Raw genomic sequence first — 21,195 nt, forward strand, 5'->3', positions numbered from 1 at the left:
ATGTTAAGGAAACATCAGAAAAACAAAAATTGAGGGACATTCTAAAAAATAATTGGCTAGTACACTTCAAAAGTGTCAAAGTCATGAGAGACAAGGAAAGAATGAGGAACTACTCCATATCAGAGGAGACTCATGAGACATTACAACTAAATGTTACATGGAAGACATCTGTGGGACAACTGGTGAAATTTTATCAAGGTCTATAGATTACAGAACAGTAATGTATCAATGTTAAGATGCTGAGTTTGATAATTGTACTGTGGTTATGTAAGAGAATGTCCGTTTTTAGGAAAGACACACTGATATATTTAGATGTAAAAGGGCATCATGTCTGCAACTTCCAAATATTTCAGAAAAAAATACACACACATACACACACGGAAAGTGAGAGAGACCGACACAGAGAATGAATGATAAAGGAAGTACGGTAAAATGTTAACATTTGGGGAATCTGGGTGAAGGTTACACAAAAATTCTTTGTACTATTTTTGAAACTTTTTCTAAGTCTGAAAATATTTCAATAAAAAGTTAAAATGAAAACATTATGTTTCTAGAAACTTCTGCCTAAGTGAATTTTAAATACACATTTTGAGTTTGTCACTTCTTTCTACTGCTACTCTTCACAAAGATCATTAATGTGTAAATTCAGAGTTATAAAGCAAGTAGAGTAAAAATTAAATGACGTGGTAGACCAGGAAAGGGTATTGAGAGAGTGGAGAAGGTTTGAAATAACTGATGCACAGAACAAGAAAGAGAGCTAACCAGAGAAAGAGAAGGATTGGCAAAGAGCATGACATATGTGCCACAGAATGGTCACTCCTATCCTAACATATAAATTTACACTCTTGAGAATAATTGTATTCTCTCTAATATTTCTGTGAAAATAGCTCTGTGATATTGCTCTTCAAGACTCTAATTCAGAATTTCTAAGGATAAGGAAGAGGATGTGCTCACCCTTATGAAGGATGTTAAACTTTGCTTTTTTACTGGTCAACACAGCTGGTGTTTGAAGCCTTAACTTTCTGAATCTTCACACAACAAAAACAAACAAATCAAACAAACCATCAAAAACAAACAAATAAAAAGCCACTCACCAAATCCACTAACAACAACAATCAGGAAATCAGTTAGTAGCTTTTTAAAAAGGAACTGCCAATTAAAAAAAACCACTTAAATTCTCACCAGGCCATTGAGCAGGAGAAGAATTTGGTGTTGCATGTTCTTCAATGCTTTCCGTCCTTAGTCTTCGACGATCACTTAAAAGAAGTCCTTGATAAGCCATTCCTGTAAACTGGTTTCCTTCTGTTTGACTGCTAAAATAAATAAGGTTCAGTCATTTACTGTCCTGACAGAGGTAATAAGCAATTGTACTTTATACATTTTTATTTTAGATGATTATAATAAAAAAAATTCTTAAAACTGAATCCACTGCTCTAATAAGAATTTATTTTAGAAAGTTCTTGAAATGAGTTACAAATGTTTATTGATAGTTTTTTAACACAAAATACCAAATTTTACTACATTGGGTAGATGACATTTAGTCTTTTAAAATCTTTTCCAGATGCCACTTAATACTTTAAAATCTTTTCTATATTCACCTATTTTTATTTTAAAAAAAAGTCTGAGGTAAGGAGACTACTGTTGGTACTAGGATATAGTAGACAGAAAGTTTCAGGGTACTATTTTGTTCCATTTCTTAGCTCTGCAAAATTGTGCGAGCTTAATCTTGAACTAAAATATAAACTAAAACCTGGAGACTCATATTTTAGAAATAACTAATGCTAAAGCCAAAAGTGCCTAAATATTTACTTCCCTCATCTTTGCGGAGTTGGGGAAAATGCAAAAGCAGAAAGTAAAGCTGACTCCCTTGAGAGTCAATCATAGCCTAAAGACTAGAAAATATGCATTTAAAAAAAATTGATTTAATTCTCATTTGGTGCCATTTTAACCAGTGACTGATACCAAACAAGTTGTGTTTGATCATGATATGACCACAGTCAACTAAATAAACTCTTTTTTTCCTTATTTACATTTCCAAGTCTTTGGAGTTACTTAGACATGGCCTTATTAGGCTAAAATTAGAGTACAAGCCATCTAAAAAAAGTAACTCCTTATGAGGGAGTAATTCCTTAAGCAATATCAAATCTTCCCAAAAAGGCTGCCGAATTTACAAGAAAAAAAAATCTAGACATATATTTAATATAAATTTAATGTGATTCTATTTATATTATAAACTTTTCACTTATTAATATAATTCATTTAAATCTGGGTCATCTTTCTAAGCGAATCAATTTCTTACTATTTACACTACCCTAGTCATTAAAATGCAAAGTATATACTGATGAAGGCAATCTGACATTTAGAAAAATTCAAACCATTACTTCTAATTGATATCACTTACAAACACTTTTATATTATATGTAAATGGGTAAGTAAAATTGATTTTAATAATTCAACATTCAGAACGTACATTATCATTTTTTAAAAGTATTTCCTCTTTCAACTGAAAACTAGTTAAATAAACAGAAGCTAACCCGATGCTAAAATAGTTCCCATGGAAAAAAAATCAGAAAACTTCGTATTATAAACTAATTTGGATAGTGAATACTTCTTTTCTTGAAAACAAAAAAGATGGTGATAACAATACTTTCCATTTACTATTTTGCATTTTCTGTATGCCTCTGTTGTTACTAGGTGGCAGCTAAACTAAAAATAATTATTTTATTTCTCATTCTGTCTCATCTATTAAAGTATACCTGGCAGTCAGATTAAAGGATTTTTCAGTTCCTAGGAAATAGAACCTTAATATAACTCTGGGACAGTTTAATGTTTTTGTCGTATTAATACTATTTTGGGTGATTTTTTTTTACCTGTAGCTATGACTGTCACATAATGCTTGGTAAATTGATGCAGAAAGTGATGCTGCTAGTGAATGAAGTGTGTGCACCTAAAACCAAAACAGCCACAATTACATTTTGTACTAACATTTCTACACAATAGTAATATCTTAAAAAGTAGAAAATACCCAAGAAACTAGCAATATTATAAATAAGACTAGATCCTATATGAGATCACTAACTCTACTTTAAAACTTCTAAAGTAACACTCACCCAACTTAATTTGCATGCCCACAACAAAGCTAATTGATTAGACACATCTTTATCAAAGATTTACTTCCTTGAGCCTACCATTTACCAGGCCATGAGTCAAGTGACAATGTTGATATTACTGGGACTACCCCAGCCTGCTAATGATTGGCTTAAATAGTAACATTCAAAAACAACCAGAACCAAAATAAGGATACAATTTTCAGAGGTTTTATTTAAATTTGCCTTATGAAATGCCTCTTGATGAAAATAAAGACTTGACCTTATCATTAAGAATGAATTAAATGTTTAGAAATATCAATCACTATGTGAAATGGCTAATTTTCCAGAAAGCAAGTAATTCACTTAGTACTTATAAGCAGTGCATAGTCTTAGAATTTTAAATTTAGAAAGCTTTTGGGCCGGCCCCGTGGCTTAGTGGTTAAGTGCACGCGCTCCGCTGCTGGCGGCTCGGGTTCGGATCCCGGGCGTGCACCGACGCACCGCTTCTCTGGCCATGCTGAGGCCGTGTCCCACATACAGCAACTAGAAGGATGTGCAACTATGACATACAACTATCTACTGGGGCTTGAGGGGGGTGGAAATAAATAAATAAAATCTTAAAAAAAAAAAAAATTAAAAAAAAAAAAAAAAAGTTTAAAAATTATCAATACAATAGAAAAACCATATCCTAAAATGCCATACTGAATCAACATTTTCAGAATCATAAAATTTTAAAATTTGAAGGGACCTTAGAAATAGTTTCACACTCTTTGAAAACCTTATCCAAATTTCTAGGAACTGGAAATGTTTACTTAGAATGTATAGGCATTTATTGCCATTTCTACATGTCCATATTCACCTAACAAATAATTTCAGTAACCTCTGCTAACATACCATATAGATGAATTCATGCTATGGACTAAAAGCAAATCTTGGGAACTTCAGAAGAATGTACTACCAAAGATTAAACGTGCCTTTCAAAAAAAAGAAATAAAAACTAATAATGTTGGGGACCTGAAATGATATCAGCCACTGGAACTGGAAAAAGCATAGCACAAACACACTTAGGCCAGCACAGTGGAAGTCTGATCAGCTCTCTCCAGATCCTGCCAAGCTCCCTAGTGTTTCTTAGAATCCATTCGTTTCTAAGTTTTCAGCACAGGGTATGGACTTAATTTTGGGTAGTAACTCTGCCAAAACTCTGATCACCCCTAACTACTGCACAGCCTCCAGCAAACACAATCACTGGGGAAAAGGAACAAGGACACTTTCTCTGGGACTCTTTCTGATCAGTCATGGTTCTCTCAAAGATATTCCCCAAACATATTTTTATAACATATTGGCACATAAGCAAACAGTCATAAATATTTCTAACTTAATGGTTCATTTAGGAGGAAAGGAGGATCTAAAGGAATATTAAGTGGCAAGAATGCTGTCTAGAAAATTAATTTTATTATCAAAAAAGTATTTGCTTGTCTTAAAAGAAGACAATAACTTTTCCAGAAGTAAGAAGAATGCTTACTTTTAAATTACATTCATTGGACAAATAGTCTTGAACTGATCAGGACTGAGAAGGTAGCACATAAGAGCACTTTAAAAGATTTCCTCTAAGTTCAAACTGGAAGACAAGTGTCACAGATTTACCTTCTCAGTGTGTACAATATCAAACGATCATGAACTTTACATTACCTTCACATCTCCAATACCGGGATGAGGTGGTGTTTTCATCTGAACAATAGTATAAAGTATATCATGGATGTGATTATTTAAGTACAATACAGGATTAGCTATGACTGTTTTTGTTGAAGCAATACTTGCTGAAAGCAGAGGCAGGGTGGTAGGCAACGGTAGCGGGGACTGGAGCTGCTTCACTGTAGTTTCCTGTGGGTGATAGCGGATTATTTTTTTCAAAGTAGTTAAAATGAAGGAGAAAACAACAATTAATAGTTATATGATAAAAATACCAGTGATAAACATTTGAATAAAAGCAATATGTTCATGGACTTATTCACTCATTCTACAAAAACTGATTGAGCACTCAATCTGTATCAGGAACTACGCCAGATGCAGAAGATATAAAGATGAGTATGACACAGCTGTGTTCTCAAGCTTTTAAGCCTGCTCCTAATTACCAAAACTGTAGTCTAAAAAGACCTACATATAGTGTAAATATCTGCCTCCTATGAATAGAGGAGCTGAACATATTTAGATTAACTAGTAAAAAGAGTTTTGTAGCTATAAATGGAAGAGCTACTGAAATTATTAAAATAAGCAAGATTGAAAACAAAAGTGAAGTTCATACCTGCTGTGATTCTTGTAGCAAAAATTTGAGTTCCATCCTGACTGAGGCCAGACCACCACCTTGGGCCCCATGAAGGCTACAGTAACTAAGAAACACTCTCAGGAGATCCTGGTTTTTCTGCAACCACAACTTTCGTCTTTCTGCATGCTCTCGTTTAGCCTGCAATCTCCGTCTTTCTATTTGGTGGCGCTCATAGGAACATATATCTGGTTTGTCCACCATTTCTTCCTGATCCAGAAGATCACCCTCTACTTTGGAATATGTTTTACCAGCATATTCTTTCATAACTGATTCATGATTGCATATCTCATGCAAGGCAGCAATTTCCTTTTCAAGCCAGTTATAGAGCTGAAATCTGAGTTTTCCTCCATCTACTTCATAACCTGTAGCCAATGTTCTTAGTTCAGTCATAAGGATCTTTAAGCAAGCTCTGAATTTCAGTTGTTCAGCAATCACATCAACTTCAGTGTCACCTTCAAGACAATCCTCTTCCTGAGGGGTCAATAACATATTGGGCTCTGAGGCTTTCTGATCTTCTTGTCTATCTTTTTCCCTGATATCGGTACTTTTCATTACTAAACCAACAGCATCTTCTTCCTCTTCTTCTGAGGCACTATCATGCTCTTCACCCCAATCAAGATTAAGAGGTTCCTCATCAACTTTTACTATTGGCTGACTCCAGTCAAACTGTGATGAAGTTACATTTGACCAATCAATGCCAGAACTTCTATCGCCATCACTCTGAGTTTTTGATCCTGAAGGTACATCACCCATCTTTTCAGAAATGGAGTCAGCCTGATCTTTTTTTGCAGGTAAGGCAGACATTTTGGTAACTTTTGGAATTTTGGAGAGTACCTCCAAGGCTAAAACAGGGCATCCAACTTTAAAATGAGCGTTTGCAGTGGTAAAGAATAATTTTCTTTCTATGAGGTTAATTTTATCAACAAAGTTTTTCTCAGTTTTGAGACCTAAGGTTGCCAAAGTTCCTTCAGGGGAGGCAAGGTTTCTTCGAATCAGCAAAGGATGTGTTCGAAGGTAGTTGTAGAAACTAAACACCATTGGGTTACAAGATTTGATGATAACTATAGAAATCAAACAGATACAACCACAAGGTATTATGTTAATTTGTACTTCTATTACAAAAGAATAAAATACGTCAGCATTTGCTCAAAATGAAGGATACTTAACTATTAACCTAGGAGAAGTTAAACTGTGGTACATCCACATAATCAGTAAGACTACATAGCTGAAATAAAAAGAATTTCCTTATGTGTTGCTATGGAGTGACAGCCAGAATACATTAAGTAAAACAAGGTGCAGAAAAGTGTATATAGTAAACCACCTTTTATCTAAGAAAGTGGAGAGGGCTCACAAACACACACACACGTATATTTGCTTGTATTTTTTAAATAAAAGGAAAATATACACAAAAGGATTTTTTAACTGGTTTCCTAAATAGGGAGGAAATAACAGGGTAGAGAGGTCAGGAAAGAAGCTTGATTTCTCTGAAAACATCTTGGTTTTATATATTTTATTTCAAAACCATGTCAACATTTTATATAATTTTTAAAGAAAATTAAATTTTAAAAAAATTCACAAAAAAGTAAAGCAAAATTAAACAAATAATTCTGTGTATCAAGTTGATAGCATAATCACACAGAGAAGAACTATAAAGTGACTTTAAAATAAGTAATTTGCAATGAGGATCCCGGTGTCCAGGCTGTGGTCTCTAAATATTACTTCCCACTAAAAGGAAGCAGGATTCTTTGCAGAAATGGTCATTTCCAGGTATGGGGCAGGAAATGTACAAGATGAACCTGAAACATCTTGCCGTACCAGAAAGCTAAGAAATTATCAAGGAATAATGTCAAAAGGATTCAAGAACTTGAAGAGGCTTCCTTTGGTTAAAGATGGAATAATCTGAGCATCCATGATAACAAACTGCAATGGATTAAAACACAAATCTATGAGTTCAAAATAACCTTTAAAAAAATAAAAGCTAATTGGTCACCTTTATAGGATGCTAAGGGAACCAAGCTACTATTTTGAAAACTGGTAAATAAAGAGAAAGAATCAAACATTTATATTTGCTTTCCTATACATACTACTGGACTTCAGAGTAATCCAACAGTTGCCGAGGGAGACTGCACTCTGGAGAAGTATTCCAGCTCATAAAGGAAGGATAAAATGGCACAATTAGAATATCATCATTTTACAAACACTGATGAAATAAAGGATCTAGGCAGTTACCACTGGTAGCTGTTAATACCACATACAGCAAAACAAGCCGACATCATGAGTTCCCTGATGGAAGTACTCCACATCACCTATGAAACATTTCTGCCATAAAATCTGATAAAAACCTCTGTAATCTTAATTACCAACTAAAGGAAATACAGAGAACACGAGGGGGAAAAAAAGCACATTAAATGACCCAACAGGGACACAACCAGCAAAATCCAAAATGCGAGAAACTACAGGATAAACAACCCAATTTCTTTAACAAATAAATTCCAAGGTGGAAAAAAGGAAGCAGGAAAAACTACAGATTAAAGTAGACATAAGGGGCACCTCAACCAATCACAACATACAGGCCTCATTTAGATGTTGATTCAAACAAATCAATTGTAGAAGATTTTATGAGACAACCAGGGAAATCCAAACACTGTGTATTTGATGATTACTAACAAAATTTTAACAACGGTATGTGTTATTTTTTTTAAGAGTCCTTATTTTTTAGAGATGCATGCTGAAATATTTACAGATGAAATGATAGGCTGGAATTTGCTTCAAAATAAATCTATGTTGAGAATGGGAGGAGGTGGAAAGAATGGGAGTATATACGACTCAAAGTTGGTTACAAGTTGATAACTGTTGAAGCTGGGTGACGGATTTACAGACTTTGATTATATTATTCACTCTGTTACATATATTTCAAATTTTCCACAATAACAGTTTTTAAAAATTAACCTGGAAAACATTAAGAAATACACAGAACCTTAGAACCTTCCTTCTATAAAAATGTACACATTTTATTAAAATTACTCAGATACTTATTTTTCTTCTAAAGGTTTTATTTCCTTTCCTTAAAAAATTTTAATAATAGTATTAAAATACTATGTTTCTTCTTTTTAAAGAAAAAAGTAAAAACTGGGCCCTAATCCCTTTACCCACATAAATGTCTGGGGAGACCAGACACTACATGTACACACATGCAACCCGTGTGTAAAACGCAACACGAATCACACTGGTCTGCATCTTGCTTTCTTCACTTAATAATGCAGGACATATTAACACACTGATCTACCTCATTTTTTTTTTATGGTGAGGAAGATCAGCCCTGAGCTAACATCCGTGCTAATCCTCCTCTTTTTGCTGAGGAAGACCGGCTCTGAGCTAACATCTATTGCTAATCCTCCTCCTTTTTTTCCCCCAAAGCCCCAGCAGATAGTTGTATGTCATAGTTGCACATCCTTCTAGTTGCTGTATGTGGGACGCGGCCTCAGCATGGCCGGAGAAGCAGTGCATCGGTGCGCGCCCGGGGCCGAAGCTGGGCCGCCAGCAGCAGAGCGCGCGCACTTAACCGCTAAGCCACGGGGCCGGCCCTCTACCTCATTTTTTAACGGCTCACTGTTTCTCTAGTACAGATATATTATAATTTATTTAGATATTCTATTGACGAATACTTGGAATGTTCCATTTTTTAAATTGTTGCAAACAACATTGATAAACACCCTCCAGATGCTTAAAAAATATAAATTATTTGGGATAATTAAGAGTAAAGAAAGTTTACCACACAGGAATAAAGTTTTTCCAGGCCCATGCACTAAACCACTATGTGTAATAGCCAAGATTTCTTCTTTAAAAAAAAAAAAACTGGCTATATAATTGTATGAAAAGAGCTGTATAATGTGGCAAGCATTCTGTATGCTTTGGTTTAATACATATAAAATTAGAATAACATGGTAATCCTATCTTACATACCTTGATATATCTGTCAGAGCAAAAAATGTGTGTGAAGTGTTCTTAGTACTACTCAAATTATGATAACAAAATGCTAGATTCAATTACAAATAGTGACTAATCCTTTAGCCACACAAGAAATTTTGATGATAATTTCTGAAAGCTGAAAAGTAAATCTGATAATGATTGTTTTTTGTTTTTTTAAATCGAAGTGAACATTAGTTCAGAAACCGTCTTCTTTTAAAAAAGAGAAAGCCACAAAATGTCCTACCTTGATGTTCGTCATCCTCCTTTGGTGTTTGTTCCAATAACGTGTCCAAGGCTTGGGTATAATCTTTCATTACCCAATAGGCAAGGCTACGCAGGAAAGGATCAGGATGTAATCTTTTGCAATCAAATCCTGAGCCATCCTTTTGGCAACCCAAAATCTTCTGATTTAGGATGGATATATAAGTGGATGAAGTCTCAAATTCAGATTCATATAAACGAGCAATAACCATGGCTAGCTGAATATCTTCCATTTTTTCAAGACAAACCTATAAATTTAAATATTAAGAAATACTTAATGATAATTATTTAGAGATATGAAATATACCACCAATATCCTGAAATTATCTACCATTTGTATTGTCATAGTGGAGGGAGGGGGTCCAGAGGTTGAAGGGTAATTAAATGATTGCTTGATAGGAGATCAAGGAATAGCAAGAAGCGTAAGAAACTAGAACTGAGCACCTTCCAGCCTAGAAAGATCGTTTATAAAAGAAGCATAAAACAAAGAATACCAACATCATCTCAGACTTAGGTCAATTTAAATTAATAACATTCATTGTTAAATTAAATGCCACTTATGACATTTGAATTTATATACATCAGTTCCTCTTAATTTCCAAATATATTTCCATACAAATAAAATTATGACTATTTTAAAAGGACCTTCTATTTACATGGCAAATAGCTTATGAAATAAAGCCATATATTCTATGTTTACTCTCGAGCTTATTTTCTAACATAACTACTGATCTTGAGAAATTGAGGTCATTCAGGCACTCTGAGCATCTCTCAATCAGCATTCCTCTTCTTCATCTATATCTTCTAGGCAAAATTCCCATTTCAAAATTATAAACATTTGTTATTTTAAAAAATCATACACTTGAGATAATTTTGAAAATATGAATAATTCTAAATTTAAAATACTGTCACTTCATTGGATATTTCCTATTTCTTGTATCATGTATTATCTCCAATTCTCGTTTTCCTCCACCTGTTTGGACTGCTCATAATGAGTGTAAGTATCCTAAGAGGAAGACAACATAAATAAACAGAAATATTTATAATTACTCTCGTAGCTGCCAGGATTATATATCAAAAAAATGCAAAGTTTTACCTCTTCACATTCATTTTCTAATATCTAAGACAACTACATTACAAAACAGTACAAACTGCAAATTCAGTTCCTGATCTATGAATTTCATTTAGAAATTAGAAGAAAAAAAGTATCTGCCTTTCTGCACTGGATAAGGAGGTTGTGACCTAAATATACTTTAAATAGTTCAGAATCACAAGAGGGCCAGGAAGAAGACATTCATTTTGCCATTTTCTCATACATTTATACTTTAAATGCATATGCTTATCTTGAAATGCAATATTCCCTATATAAAATTTCACGTTTCTCAGTTGAATTTACTTATAATTTCATTTATCACAGTGCCACTATTTAGATTCAGTAACCTCTGTAGTGATTTTCTGCCCTTACAAACATATGACAAAAAATTACAATCTCCTCTACGACCTTTTCAGGTTTTCAATTTCTTACTAGTATTTCATAGCACATTTTCCTATTTATACCTCTATGGCATCTTTCAATGAACCTGCTAACAAGAAAAAAGCAGCAGATTGTTCAAAGCGTTGTTTTCCAAGTAAAGAGAAAGCATTTTTCAAAGCGGCTTTACGCCATCTATCTTCATTGAAGTTGTGGCTAAAAAATGTTGTCATTTTTTCATCATGCTGTGACCTGGGAACCAGAGCAGAAACATCAGTGGTTAAACCAATTTTCAAATATTTTGAATCCTTTACAGCATATGTGAAAGTAGAAAATAAAAACCTCAAACATCCATCTAAAAGAAGAACAATAACCTCAGTGATGGGTATTTGTTAGCAAGCTTCTCTTCACCTCCTCTAATAAGGAAAGCTCAAATACCTTATGTAAACATAATAGGAAGCAAGAGCATTAAAAAACTTTCCAAAGTGCTTTTATCAACTTCTTTTAACAACATCCCACTCTTTAGGTTGAGAAGATATTTTGCCAATTTTTTGCAGATAAGGAACCAAAGCAAACAGAAGTGAGCTCATTTGATCAAGCTCACATATCTAATTACCTTCAAAAGCCTTAGGTTTCTGATTTACAGCACAATCTTCATTCCATTAAATCATGTTAAGTGTTGAGGCAACTTACCTAAACAGGCCCCACACCACTGCTTTCTTCTTCATTGAAAGGTAGAACAATGCAGCATCCAAGGCATCGTTGTTCCTTTGAAAAGAAGCTTTGGCAACCTACATGGTAAATAAAGTATTATATTAAATTAACTAAGTGATAAAAGAATTACAACCAACAATTAATGCTTCCCTGCTACTTCCTTGGCTGACTGAAACTATGCAGATGGGAAAAGTTGGCTCTATTCCACAATCTTCAGTAGCTTATAATGCATGCTCCTAGAGACAACCATTTGTATAACAGTAATTATAATCAAAATAATAATAGTCACTAGCATTTATTGATTACTTACCATGTACCAGGCACCAGTCTAAGCAGCTTTCATTTATCTTATTTAACCACCACAATCCATGAGGTACTATTATTATCCCCATTTTACATATGAGATGACTGAGACACAGAGAGGTTAAGTGAATTGCCTAAGGTCACACAGTAAGGGGTGGAAAAGGGATTAGAACCCATGTAGTAATAAAACTGTCTAACACAGGAAACAATAAAGGCAGAGTATTCAATAGATGTGATATTTTTCTTGAAAATTAATCATTTCATTTCTTAATGTTTTGTAAAAGTCAAAATACTAACTTCTATGGTATGAGATTTCACAATCTAAAGCTCTCTCAACTAATATTGATACAGACATCTATGAATAAATATCAATTACACACACACATGCACACACACACATTTTAAAAAATACAGACAAAAATAAACGTTCCAGCTTTTGTAAACATACTTTTTAGAAAACATACTTTTCTGGTATTTTTCACTCAAATTTTGACAATTCTGGAGGACTGACACATTCTTTCTGGCATGTAATTAAAATACAGAAGGTTGAAGCTCCGTTATTTTGAAGGGCTTACAAATTTTAGTTTTTAGAAATTCTACGAGAAAGAGTCTTAATGAGCACCTAATTCTCCATGTATTATAATTGATAACCTCCTTTGAGCCATATAACCAAAGCTGCTGAATTTATACAGAACCAATCAATTCAGTGTAAGTTTAAAAATGATTAAGCCAGTACATTATTGTATATAATTATATTGTTTTGAACACAATACCATACAGACCATATCTTATTTCTCAAAGATACTGAGATAACCCCTGCAAATCACTAAACTAAGAGGCATAACAATAAAAAACCATCAGGGCTGGCACCGTGGCTTAGCGGTTAAGTGCACACGCTCTGCTACTGGCGGTCCGGGTTCAGATCCCGGGCGCGCACCAACGCACCACTTGTCCAGCCATGCTGAGGTGGTGTCCCACACACAGCAACTAGAAGGATGTGCAACTCTGACATACAACTACCTACTGGGGCCTTGGGGAGAAAAGGGGGAAAAAAAGGAGGAGGATTGGCAATAGATGTTAGCTCAGGGCTCGTCTTCCTCAGCAAAAAGAGGAGGATTGGCATGGATGTTAGCTCACGGCTGATCTTCCTCACAAAAAAAAAAAAAAAAAACTATGAATGTTTTATTAGCTCACACTGACTGATGGTGAAGCAGGAAGCTACCAAGGAATGGGAGTGAGGGGAAAAGACACCTAAAATCACATCACAAAAATGCTTTACTCTTGATACTCTTATTGCTTGTGCCCTTTTTTAGTATTTTCTCCACCCATCATTTAACTTAGTGCTTCAATATGTTTAATAATTTTTAGAGGAATTTTTATTCATATTCAGCTAAGAACCTCAAGGCAAAAAAATTTACATATTCCTTTGATTTAATCTTAAGAAATAAATTACTTGTGGAAATAAATCATATGTATATATTGGAAATACTCAACTCTAATAACACACACATTGTTGACAAGAAATTAAAGAGATCTTTGTAGACAACATCTGAAATATTTCAGATAAAATATGTCCTCTTTTTTCCACTGCTTTGGAAAATTTAATGTAGATACTGTGTGATCTACATGCTATAACAATTAACATTCCCTATATTCCAGAAACTACATTTTTTGGTTGGTTTGAGAACAAATTCCTTCTTCCATTTGCGCCTATTTTGAGAGGAGAAATGGTGGTATCTTATCAGCTGCCTTACACGCAGCAGGAAAATGACTCTTTTATACTCACATTTCAAACTGTGATCTGAAGACCACGAACACCAGAATCACAAGACGCTAATTAAGAGGAAGATGGCACAGTCCTACCACTCCCAACCTACAAATGAAAATCTCTGGGAATAGGACTGCAAGATATGCATTTTAAACGCTTGCCAGGTGATTCTTCCAACACTAAAATTTGAGCACTACTATAGAGGAATAAAATAGGGAAGGCTCTCTGCATCCTTGGGAGAAATAAAGTCATTACTTCACAAATGTAGTATCCTTAATTGTACTTCAGGGAATTTCAATGGACTCCTAAAAGTAAACAATAAATGAGAATCCCACTTTCCTAACCTGGACAGAGTAGAAAGGATACAAACTAAATCCAACACGTATAAAAGATGGGAGTTTGGGCTGGTTACAACCTAATCTCTTTGAGTCTTAGTTCTATCAGTATAAGATGGAGATGGTAACATGGGGTTGATGAGATTATATGAAATAATTGGTGAAAAGCAACTAGCACCAAACCTGGCACACAGTAGGTGTCTAATAATGGTTAGTTTCTACAACACTGACGAACTTTCAGCTTCCACTAACAAATTTTTTTCTAAAGGGACTCTACCAGAAAACTGATTCTAAAAAACTGTTAAAAAATTTATAGCATGTTTCATTTGCTGTCACAGATATGTTCTTCAAGTGCACACAAACCAAAATTTTTATTGAATGGTATTTTAAGTGTGCAAAGGAAGTCTGCTATTTATTAACCTAGACACACAAAGAATCCTTTATATAAAAAGAATGATTTTTCTACGTGATGTATATAACTGACAAGAACTTAAGTTTACTTTCTGAATTTAGATTTTTGTATTTTCTTAAACTAGAAAACACTTCAACTCATAGTAGAAAATATTGTTATTCCATAAGTATATTATAAACTCAGTATATACAACAAAAGACAATTGATATACTGCATGGACATTTTATAAAGATCAAGTTTTGGGAATCTCCAAAAATTTCATTTAAGAAATTCTCAAGATCTCAAGATGTACAAACTAATTCTCCACTACAGGTTTTCTGGAAGATAATATCCTTATTCTTTAAGAAAAGACTTTTTCTTTTTAACTTCAAGATCCAATGAAGTAAAGTTACCTTCTCAATGCATCTTCGGAGAGTGTTGATATTTCTGACCCACCACCCTATTCCCATAGCTCTTAACTCAGACCACTGAGGGTCCCCTCTCTGAATTGCTGGAATCATATTAATCAGTTCTTCCTCCGCCTCAGAATGAAAAGCCCAGGCAAAATGGCAAGTAGACAAACCTAAATTAGAAATACAAAATAATAACCTTCAGAACTATATGAAAAAGAAAAAAAACAATTTTTCACGTAGTCATATATTCATTCATTTTAGAAAGAATTTTCAAGCAGGAAACAAAAACATGAAAGGAAGTCTTTCATCATTCAGGATTTTATACTATAAGCTTCTAAACATAAGATCAGTGACAGGATATACAAAATCAAAATCTCTACCTTTTTCCCAAATGTATTTGCTTTTTTTCCTGCAAAAATAGAGATGCTAAAACTTAATCACTGGAAAGAAAGATATCTAAACATTGAGCTATTTATACGTCCCCACACCAAACCCATCAACAGTGAAAACTTTGCTCAAGTCAACTACCTTGGCTCACGTGCTTGGCTATGGTTTCACAGTGCCACTTGCTTGTGGACCATATCCTTTAGTACTGAATACTGAAAACTGCCCCATTTTTCCTCTGGCCAAGGAGCTAAATTTCCCTTCAAACCAAGTGTTAAACTTCATAAGAGTTTCAAGTAATAACAGTCAGGAGGTACATGCCTCTGTTGTTAGTGCCTTGAGTTAAAAGTAGTTGAAAGCTGCCTAATACAGATGCTATATGGCAAACTATTTTTGGCCCTGGTAGAAGACTGACAGGGATCTAGGCTGTATTTAGAGGCAACAAAATGGGTTTAGTGACACCATCAGATTTGGGAGTACAAATGAGTTTATCAATAGTTTAACTATTGATAACACTTTACTCCAGTCAGAGCAGGTAAAGAGGAAACATGAGGGAAATGAACCACACAGAGTGGAGACAGAGAGTGGGAATGCTGAGAAGCACCAGAGAAGCCTAGGGAAGGAGCCAGATTAGTGAAAGTGGCCATCTATATGAACCCTCGGAAATGAAGAAATGTCTGGGGTCAATGATAGTCACATTACAACACAGGTCTCTCAATGCTATAAGGCCATCAATATTACTACAGATAATTTTTTTCATTAATAACTACTATATAGATATCACATGTAGTTTACAGCTTTTCTAATAATTACTGCTTCACAATAATTCCTTTAGAAAGTACAAAAGGAAAAACTATCATGATTGTTTTGAATAATAATCTTAAATCTTTCAAATTTCCCATTGCTAATATTTATACACAACTGTGTTTGAAATTATATCACAAAATCAATGCGATAAGCCTTGACTGCCTCTCTAAATTTAGGGGGTAAAATGGACAAAATTTAATAACATCAATTTGTAGTTTTTTGGAACCAAAAAGGCAGATTAATTTTCTCACTATTTAAATCTTCATCTGATTTAAGAAACAATTACTACATCAAATCACTGACATTTTGCTTTAGAAACTGCTATTGTATAGCAATGCAAAATGCATACTATTGTTGATATGAAATTTATAATATAAAAGAATAATATAAAATAGATTGCATTCTATACCCTTAAATAAAATTTGATTAAATTTTTGGTATGATTAAGAGGAAACAAAAATACATACAGGCATATCAGAGGAATTAGGCTCAGAAAGTAAGATTAAGAGAGCAGTGAATGTACTTGGAAACCTAACTATTAGAGGTGAAAAAAGTATCAGGAAAGAAAAAGACAGAGGCACCAGTAGGCACTGATTTTTACTTGCCCACCAGTGACAGGTTATTCTTTGCAGTTTCTCTCTGTTCTTCTTGGCTTTTCTATCTATATACTGGTCACTTAACTTTTTCCCTGAAAACTGTTCCCAGAACCATCACTACAACACTAGTCACTTTTCATCTCTAATGTTTTAACTCTAGTCAAAGGGGAAATGGAATATGGCAAAGCCTTAGAAATTTGAGCTGCTTTAGATCTCCTAGGCAATGTACATAATTGTCATTAAGTGATTGAGGACCATTTGACTATCATTTAAAACTAAAACTTAAAAGCACCTTGAGATATCACTTTTTGAACCTATTCACTGTGGCATCGATTGTTTAAAGTGACGATATCAAACGCAGGCAATGTGTTGAGTTCTGGCATCATCACACATTGCTTCTGGGAATGTAGATAAGCACAGTCTTTCTGACTGAGGCAACACTTATTAAGAATTAAGAATTTTTTTAGGGCTGGCCCCATGGCTTAGCGGTTAAGTGCGCTCGCTCTGCTGCTGGCGGCTTGGGTTCGGATCCCAGGCGCGCACCGAGGAACCGCTTCTCCGGCCATGCTGAGGCTGTGTCCCACATACAGCAACTAGAAGAATGTGCAGCTATGACATACAACTATCTACTGGGGCTTTGGGGGAAAAAAAAATAAATAAATAAAATTAAAAAAAAAAAAAAGAAATTAAAAAAAAGAATTAAGAATTTTCAAGCCCTTTCAGTAATTTCACTTCTAGAAAACTAGCTTGAAGAAATAATCAGATATATACATAAATATTTATATGCAAGGTTACAAGAACATTCATTACAGTGATAATTCAAATAGGAAAAAAAAACACAGCAAAATCAATTTCAAAAATAAAGGACTGGATAGATGAAATATAGTTTATACACACGACAGAATATTAGACAGCTGCTTAGAATCATATTTACAAAGAACATTTATTGAGGTAAAGGGTGAGTGCTATGGGTAAGAATAACAAACTATCAGGCCTGGTATTCTAGGTCCTGCAGTACTAATGCATATTTTACGGGGCTGTGTCCAGGATGCTGGTTTCAAAAAGGACGTCGTCTAATGAAAAGAGCACTTGACTGGGATCCTAATGCCAACTCTATTAATAAATAGCCCAATATCTTGGGCAGGTCACTTTAAACCATAGTTTCAATTTTTTCATCTATAAAGAAGAGGGGTGATATAAATCCTGATGTCTCAAATCAGGGTGTGTGGCACTGTGCTGGAAGTATGCAAATGTACTGGGTCACTATGTGGCAGATAATCCTGAAACATCAGCTTTACTTGTGAGTAAATGACTTACAACATAATGTTTATGTTAAAATAAACATAAATTATAACACATAGGGCAAAATTACATAATTTTTAAAGAAAAGATGTTTGACGTCAAAGAAATTCAGGGCCACTTTGGGTTACAACCTCAAGCATACCAAGTTTACCCCTAAGCTACTACAGCTTTAGTGAGTAAAGTCTGAAAAACTGAGATATATGAGCACAAGTCACAGAACAGAGCCGAAAAACACAGAGAAAAATGGTAAGTGGGTACTATGTGACGGAAGATCTTAAGGCTAGTGACAGGTATGCATGTAATGATTCACCTAATGCTTACACACAAATATGAATACACCAACCACTTCAATACCAAATCAAGTTGTGCAAAGGTTCAAACAAGGAGTTAATACCTTGATGAAGCAGCTGTGCTCGGTATAAAGGAGGCAGTGATGTCAAAAGGCAAGTGTGCAAGCGCATAGCTAATAAGTATCTCAAACCACACTCGTCTAAGGTGTCTCGTCCTGTAATGTAAACAGAAAATCTGTTTAAGGAAGAAGGAATGCAACAGGTCCCAAACCAATAAAAAGTTAGAAAATAAACATTAAATTAATAATAATAATTTACACAAAACATATGATATTTTTGAGTGTATTTCTTTGTGAACACTTTAATATCTTTATAAAAAATATATAACTTTACAAAAAAATATGTAAATACTAAAACTCCCAAATGAAAAATGATTGGTGAAATATAATCACCTATTAGTACAGGTAACAATAGTATTTATAGCTACTCATAATAAATGAAAAAGGAAAGAAATCTTGAAATCTAATAAAAATATATTAACTATGGTAAATTAGGTACAATTTTTAAAAATATTTCTTACATGAATTCAGATGAGATTTAAAGACAAGAATTATATAACTAAAGTGAAATCATTTATTATATAATTAAATAGGTGATATTTTCTAGGCTGGTTAGCCAACTGCAATATAGTACTATCAAAGATTTGAAATTTGATTCTCCAGGCTAGTGTTACAAAGTTAAGGTTGAACCTTAACCTTGATTCCACATATTTACTCTTAGTCAAAAGTTGAACAAAAGTATTAGAGTATGGCAAGTTTAATCAAAACTATAGCCACTGTTGGATAAAAGCAATGCAAAAGTATTAAGAGCACCTAGCTCAGTAACTGCCACTTAGGAAGTACTCAGAGTGTTGAATCAAATGATATTTTCTAGAAGAAAAAAAATGTTTTAAATTGTCAAAGTTCAAGTTCTGACTCTACTACCCATTGGCTAAATTCGTTCATCCATTCATTCACTTATTCAACAAATTAAGCATCTACTACACGGGAGGCACAGTTTAGGTACTGGGGATTTGGCAGTTAATAAGGCAAAGTCCCTACCCGCATGGAGCTTACATTTTAGGAGACAGAGACAAAAAATAAACAAATAAGTAATGTGTCAAGTGGAAATTAATGCTATGGAGAGAAATAAAGCGGATGAAGAGAAAGGGAGTGCTGGCGTAAGAGAGTTCTATTTTAATACTGAGGCCATGGAAGAAATTTCCAATAAAATGACATTTCAGCAGTAATCTGAGGAGGTAAGGGAATGAGCCATGCATAAATCTGGAAGAATGAGCATTCTACGCAGAGGAAACAGTATGTGCAAAGACCTTGAGACAGGAATGCGCTGAGTGTGTTTGTGGGACAGCAAGGAGGCCAACATAGTAGAGTGGAAATGAACACAGATCACATAGGACCTGTAGATCACTGTAGGATCTGGATTTCATTCTAAAGTGAGATGGGAAGCCCCTGGCGTATGTTGAGCAGAGGAGAGATTTAATGTGATTTTGTTTTAAAATAATCACTGGTTCCTATGTGAAGAACAGACTGAGGTAACAAGAATGAAGCAGTTCAGGAGATTTTGTCAATAATAAGGCAGGAGGTAACAGTGACTTGGACCAGAGTGGTAACAGGAGAGGTGATGAGAAATGATGGATTCTAGATATAGTAGAACTGATGGCATTTGCCAGTGGACTGGATGTGGGATGTGAGAGAAAGCAGAGTCAAGAATGCCTCTAAGTTGTCTCACCTGAACAAATAGAAGAATTCATTTACTTAGAATCCATTTACTGAGATGTGCAACTTATTTAATCTCTGAGCTTGTTTCCCACCTGTGAAATGGAGACATTCATTCCTGCCTTATCTACCTCCTTCAAGTCCGTTATGACCAAGGTAAGGAATTTTATAATGCCTAGCCAATAACATAGTTTTATATTATATAAGTTTAAACTATTTTTCATGGATTGTAGCATACCTACTTTCTTAATATCACAGAGTAAAAACTCTAATATGTATATTAAGTTTGCAACAAAGGCTTGAGGATATTCTGGGGAGAGTCTCGCTCTATTGCACACAACCTCATAATGATTAGGATTTTCTTAAAATTAACATTATTAGAAAACAGGTCATAGGCAAAACCCTCTAAGGTTTCTAGCTATTTTAATCCACATAAGAGAAAACTTTGGGAATATTATAAGGTTAAAATCTATATGAAGAGATACATTCCAGGTAGCTTTGAGGAACAGTCTTTTTTCCTCAAATTTAGAAATCTTGTGAAATAGTTAAAAGAGTATAGGCTTGGAGACAATGATTTATCCACAAATGAACCCCAGTTCTGCCACTTAATACCTGTGTGATCCTACATAAGTCACTTAATCTCCCTAAGATCAGTGTCTTCATCTATAAAATTGAGTACAACAGCAGCTACCTACTAGAAGAGTGTGGTGATAATTAAATGAGTACATAAAGCACCTGCTACATAGCAATGGCCCACTTCTCCACAATATTTATTGAATGAATGAATGATCAATAACTTTCAGTTTCCTTTGCTAATGCCATCATTTACAATCAACATCACCTTCAACTATCCACATAAAAGAGAATGGAATCTAGTTTCAGGAGGCAGCCAAAAATTTTCTGGTTACAGAATGAATGAAGCAAGACACACATTACATTAAAATGTATGAAAACCTCTTTCTCAATAGATTTTTTGGATAAAATTAGGTAACTGTAAAACATTA

At 34.3% G+C, this 21,195-nt stretch overlaps 1 protein-coding gene across 3 annotated transcripts in view; it reads right to left on the reverse strand.

Moving 5' to 3' along the window:
• DMXL2 (Dmx like 2) overlaps positions 1–21,195 on the reverse strand; it is a 146,461-nt gene that overhangs the window by 24,344 nt on the left and 100,922 nt on the right. For 2 of the 3 annotated variants that reach the window (XM_087427215.1, XM_087427225.1), the window contains exons 19-27: positions 18,521–18,631; positions 15,038–15,207; positions 11,807–11,904; positions 11,200–11,365; positions 9,626–9,890; positions 5,392–6,473; positions 4,779–4,970; positions 2,871–2,947; positions 1,183–1,313 (exon numbers count right to left, since the gene is read on the reverse strand). In XM_087427215.1, the coding sequence (XP_087283341.1) occupies positions 1,183–1,313; positions 2,871–2,947; positions 4,779–4,970; positions 5,392–6,473; positions 9,626–9,890; positions 11,200–11,365; positions 11,807–11,904; positions 15,038–15,207; positions 18,521–18,631 (2,292 nt within the window). The remainder of the gene's footprint in view (positions 1–1,182; positions 1,314–2,870; positions 2,948–4,778; positions 4,971–5,391; positions 6,474–9,625; positions 9,891–11,199; positions 11,366–11,806; positions 11,905–15,037; positions 15,208–18,520; positions 18,632–21,195) is intronic. The other variant, XM_087427218.1, reaches the window with a different exon arrangement.

This window comes from Ceratotherium simum, chromosome 3 (genome assembly GCF_057802395.1).
Source record: "Ceratotherium simum simum isolate JZ-2026a chromosome 3, ASM5780239v1, whole genome shotgun sequence".
NCBI lineage: Eukaryota > Metazoa > Chordata > Mammalia > Perissodactyla > Rhinocerotidae > Ceratotherium > Ceratotherium simum.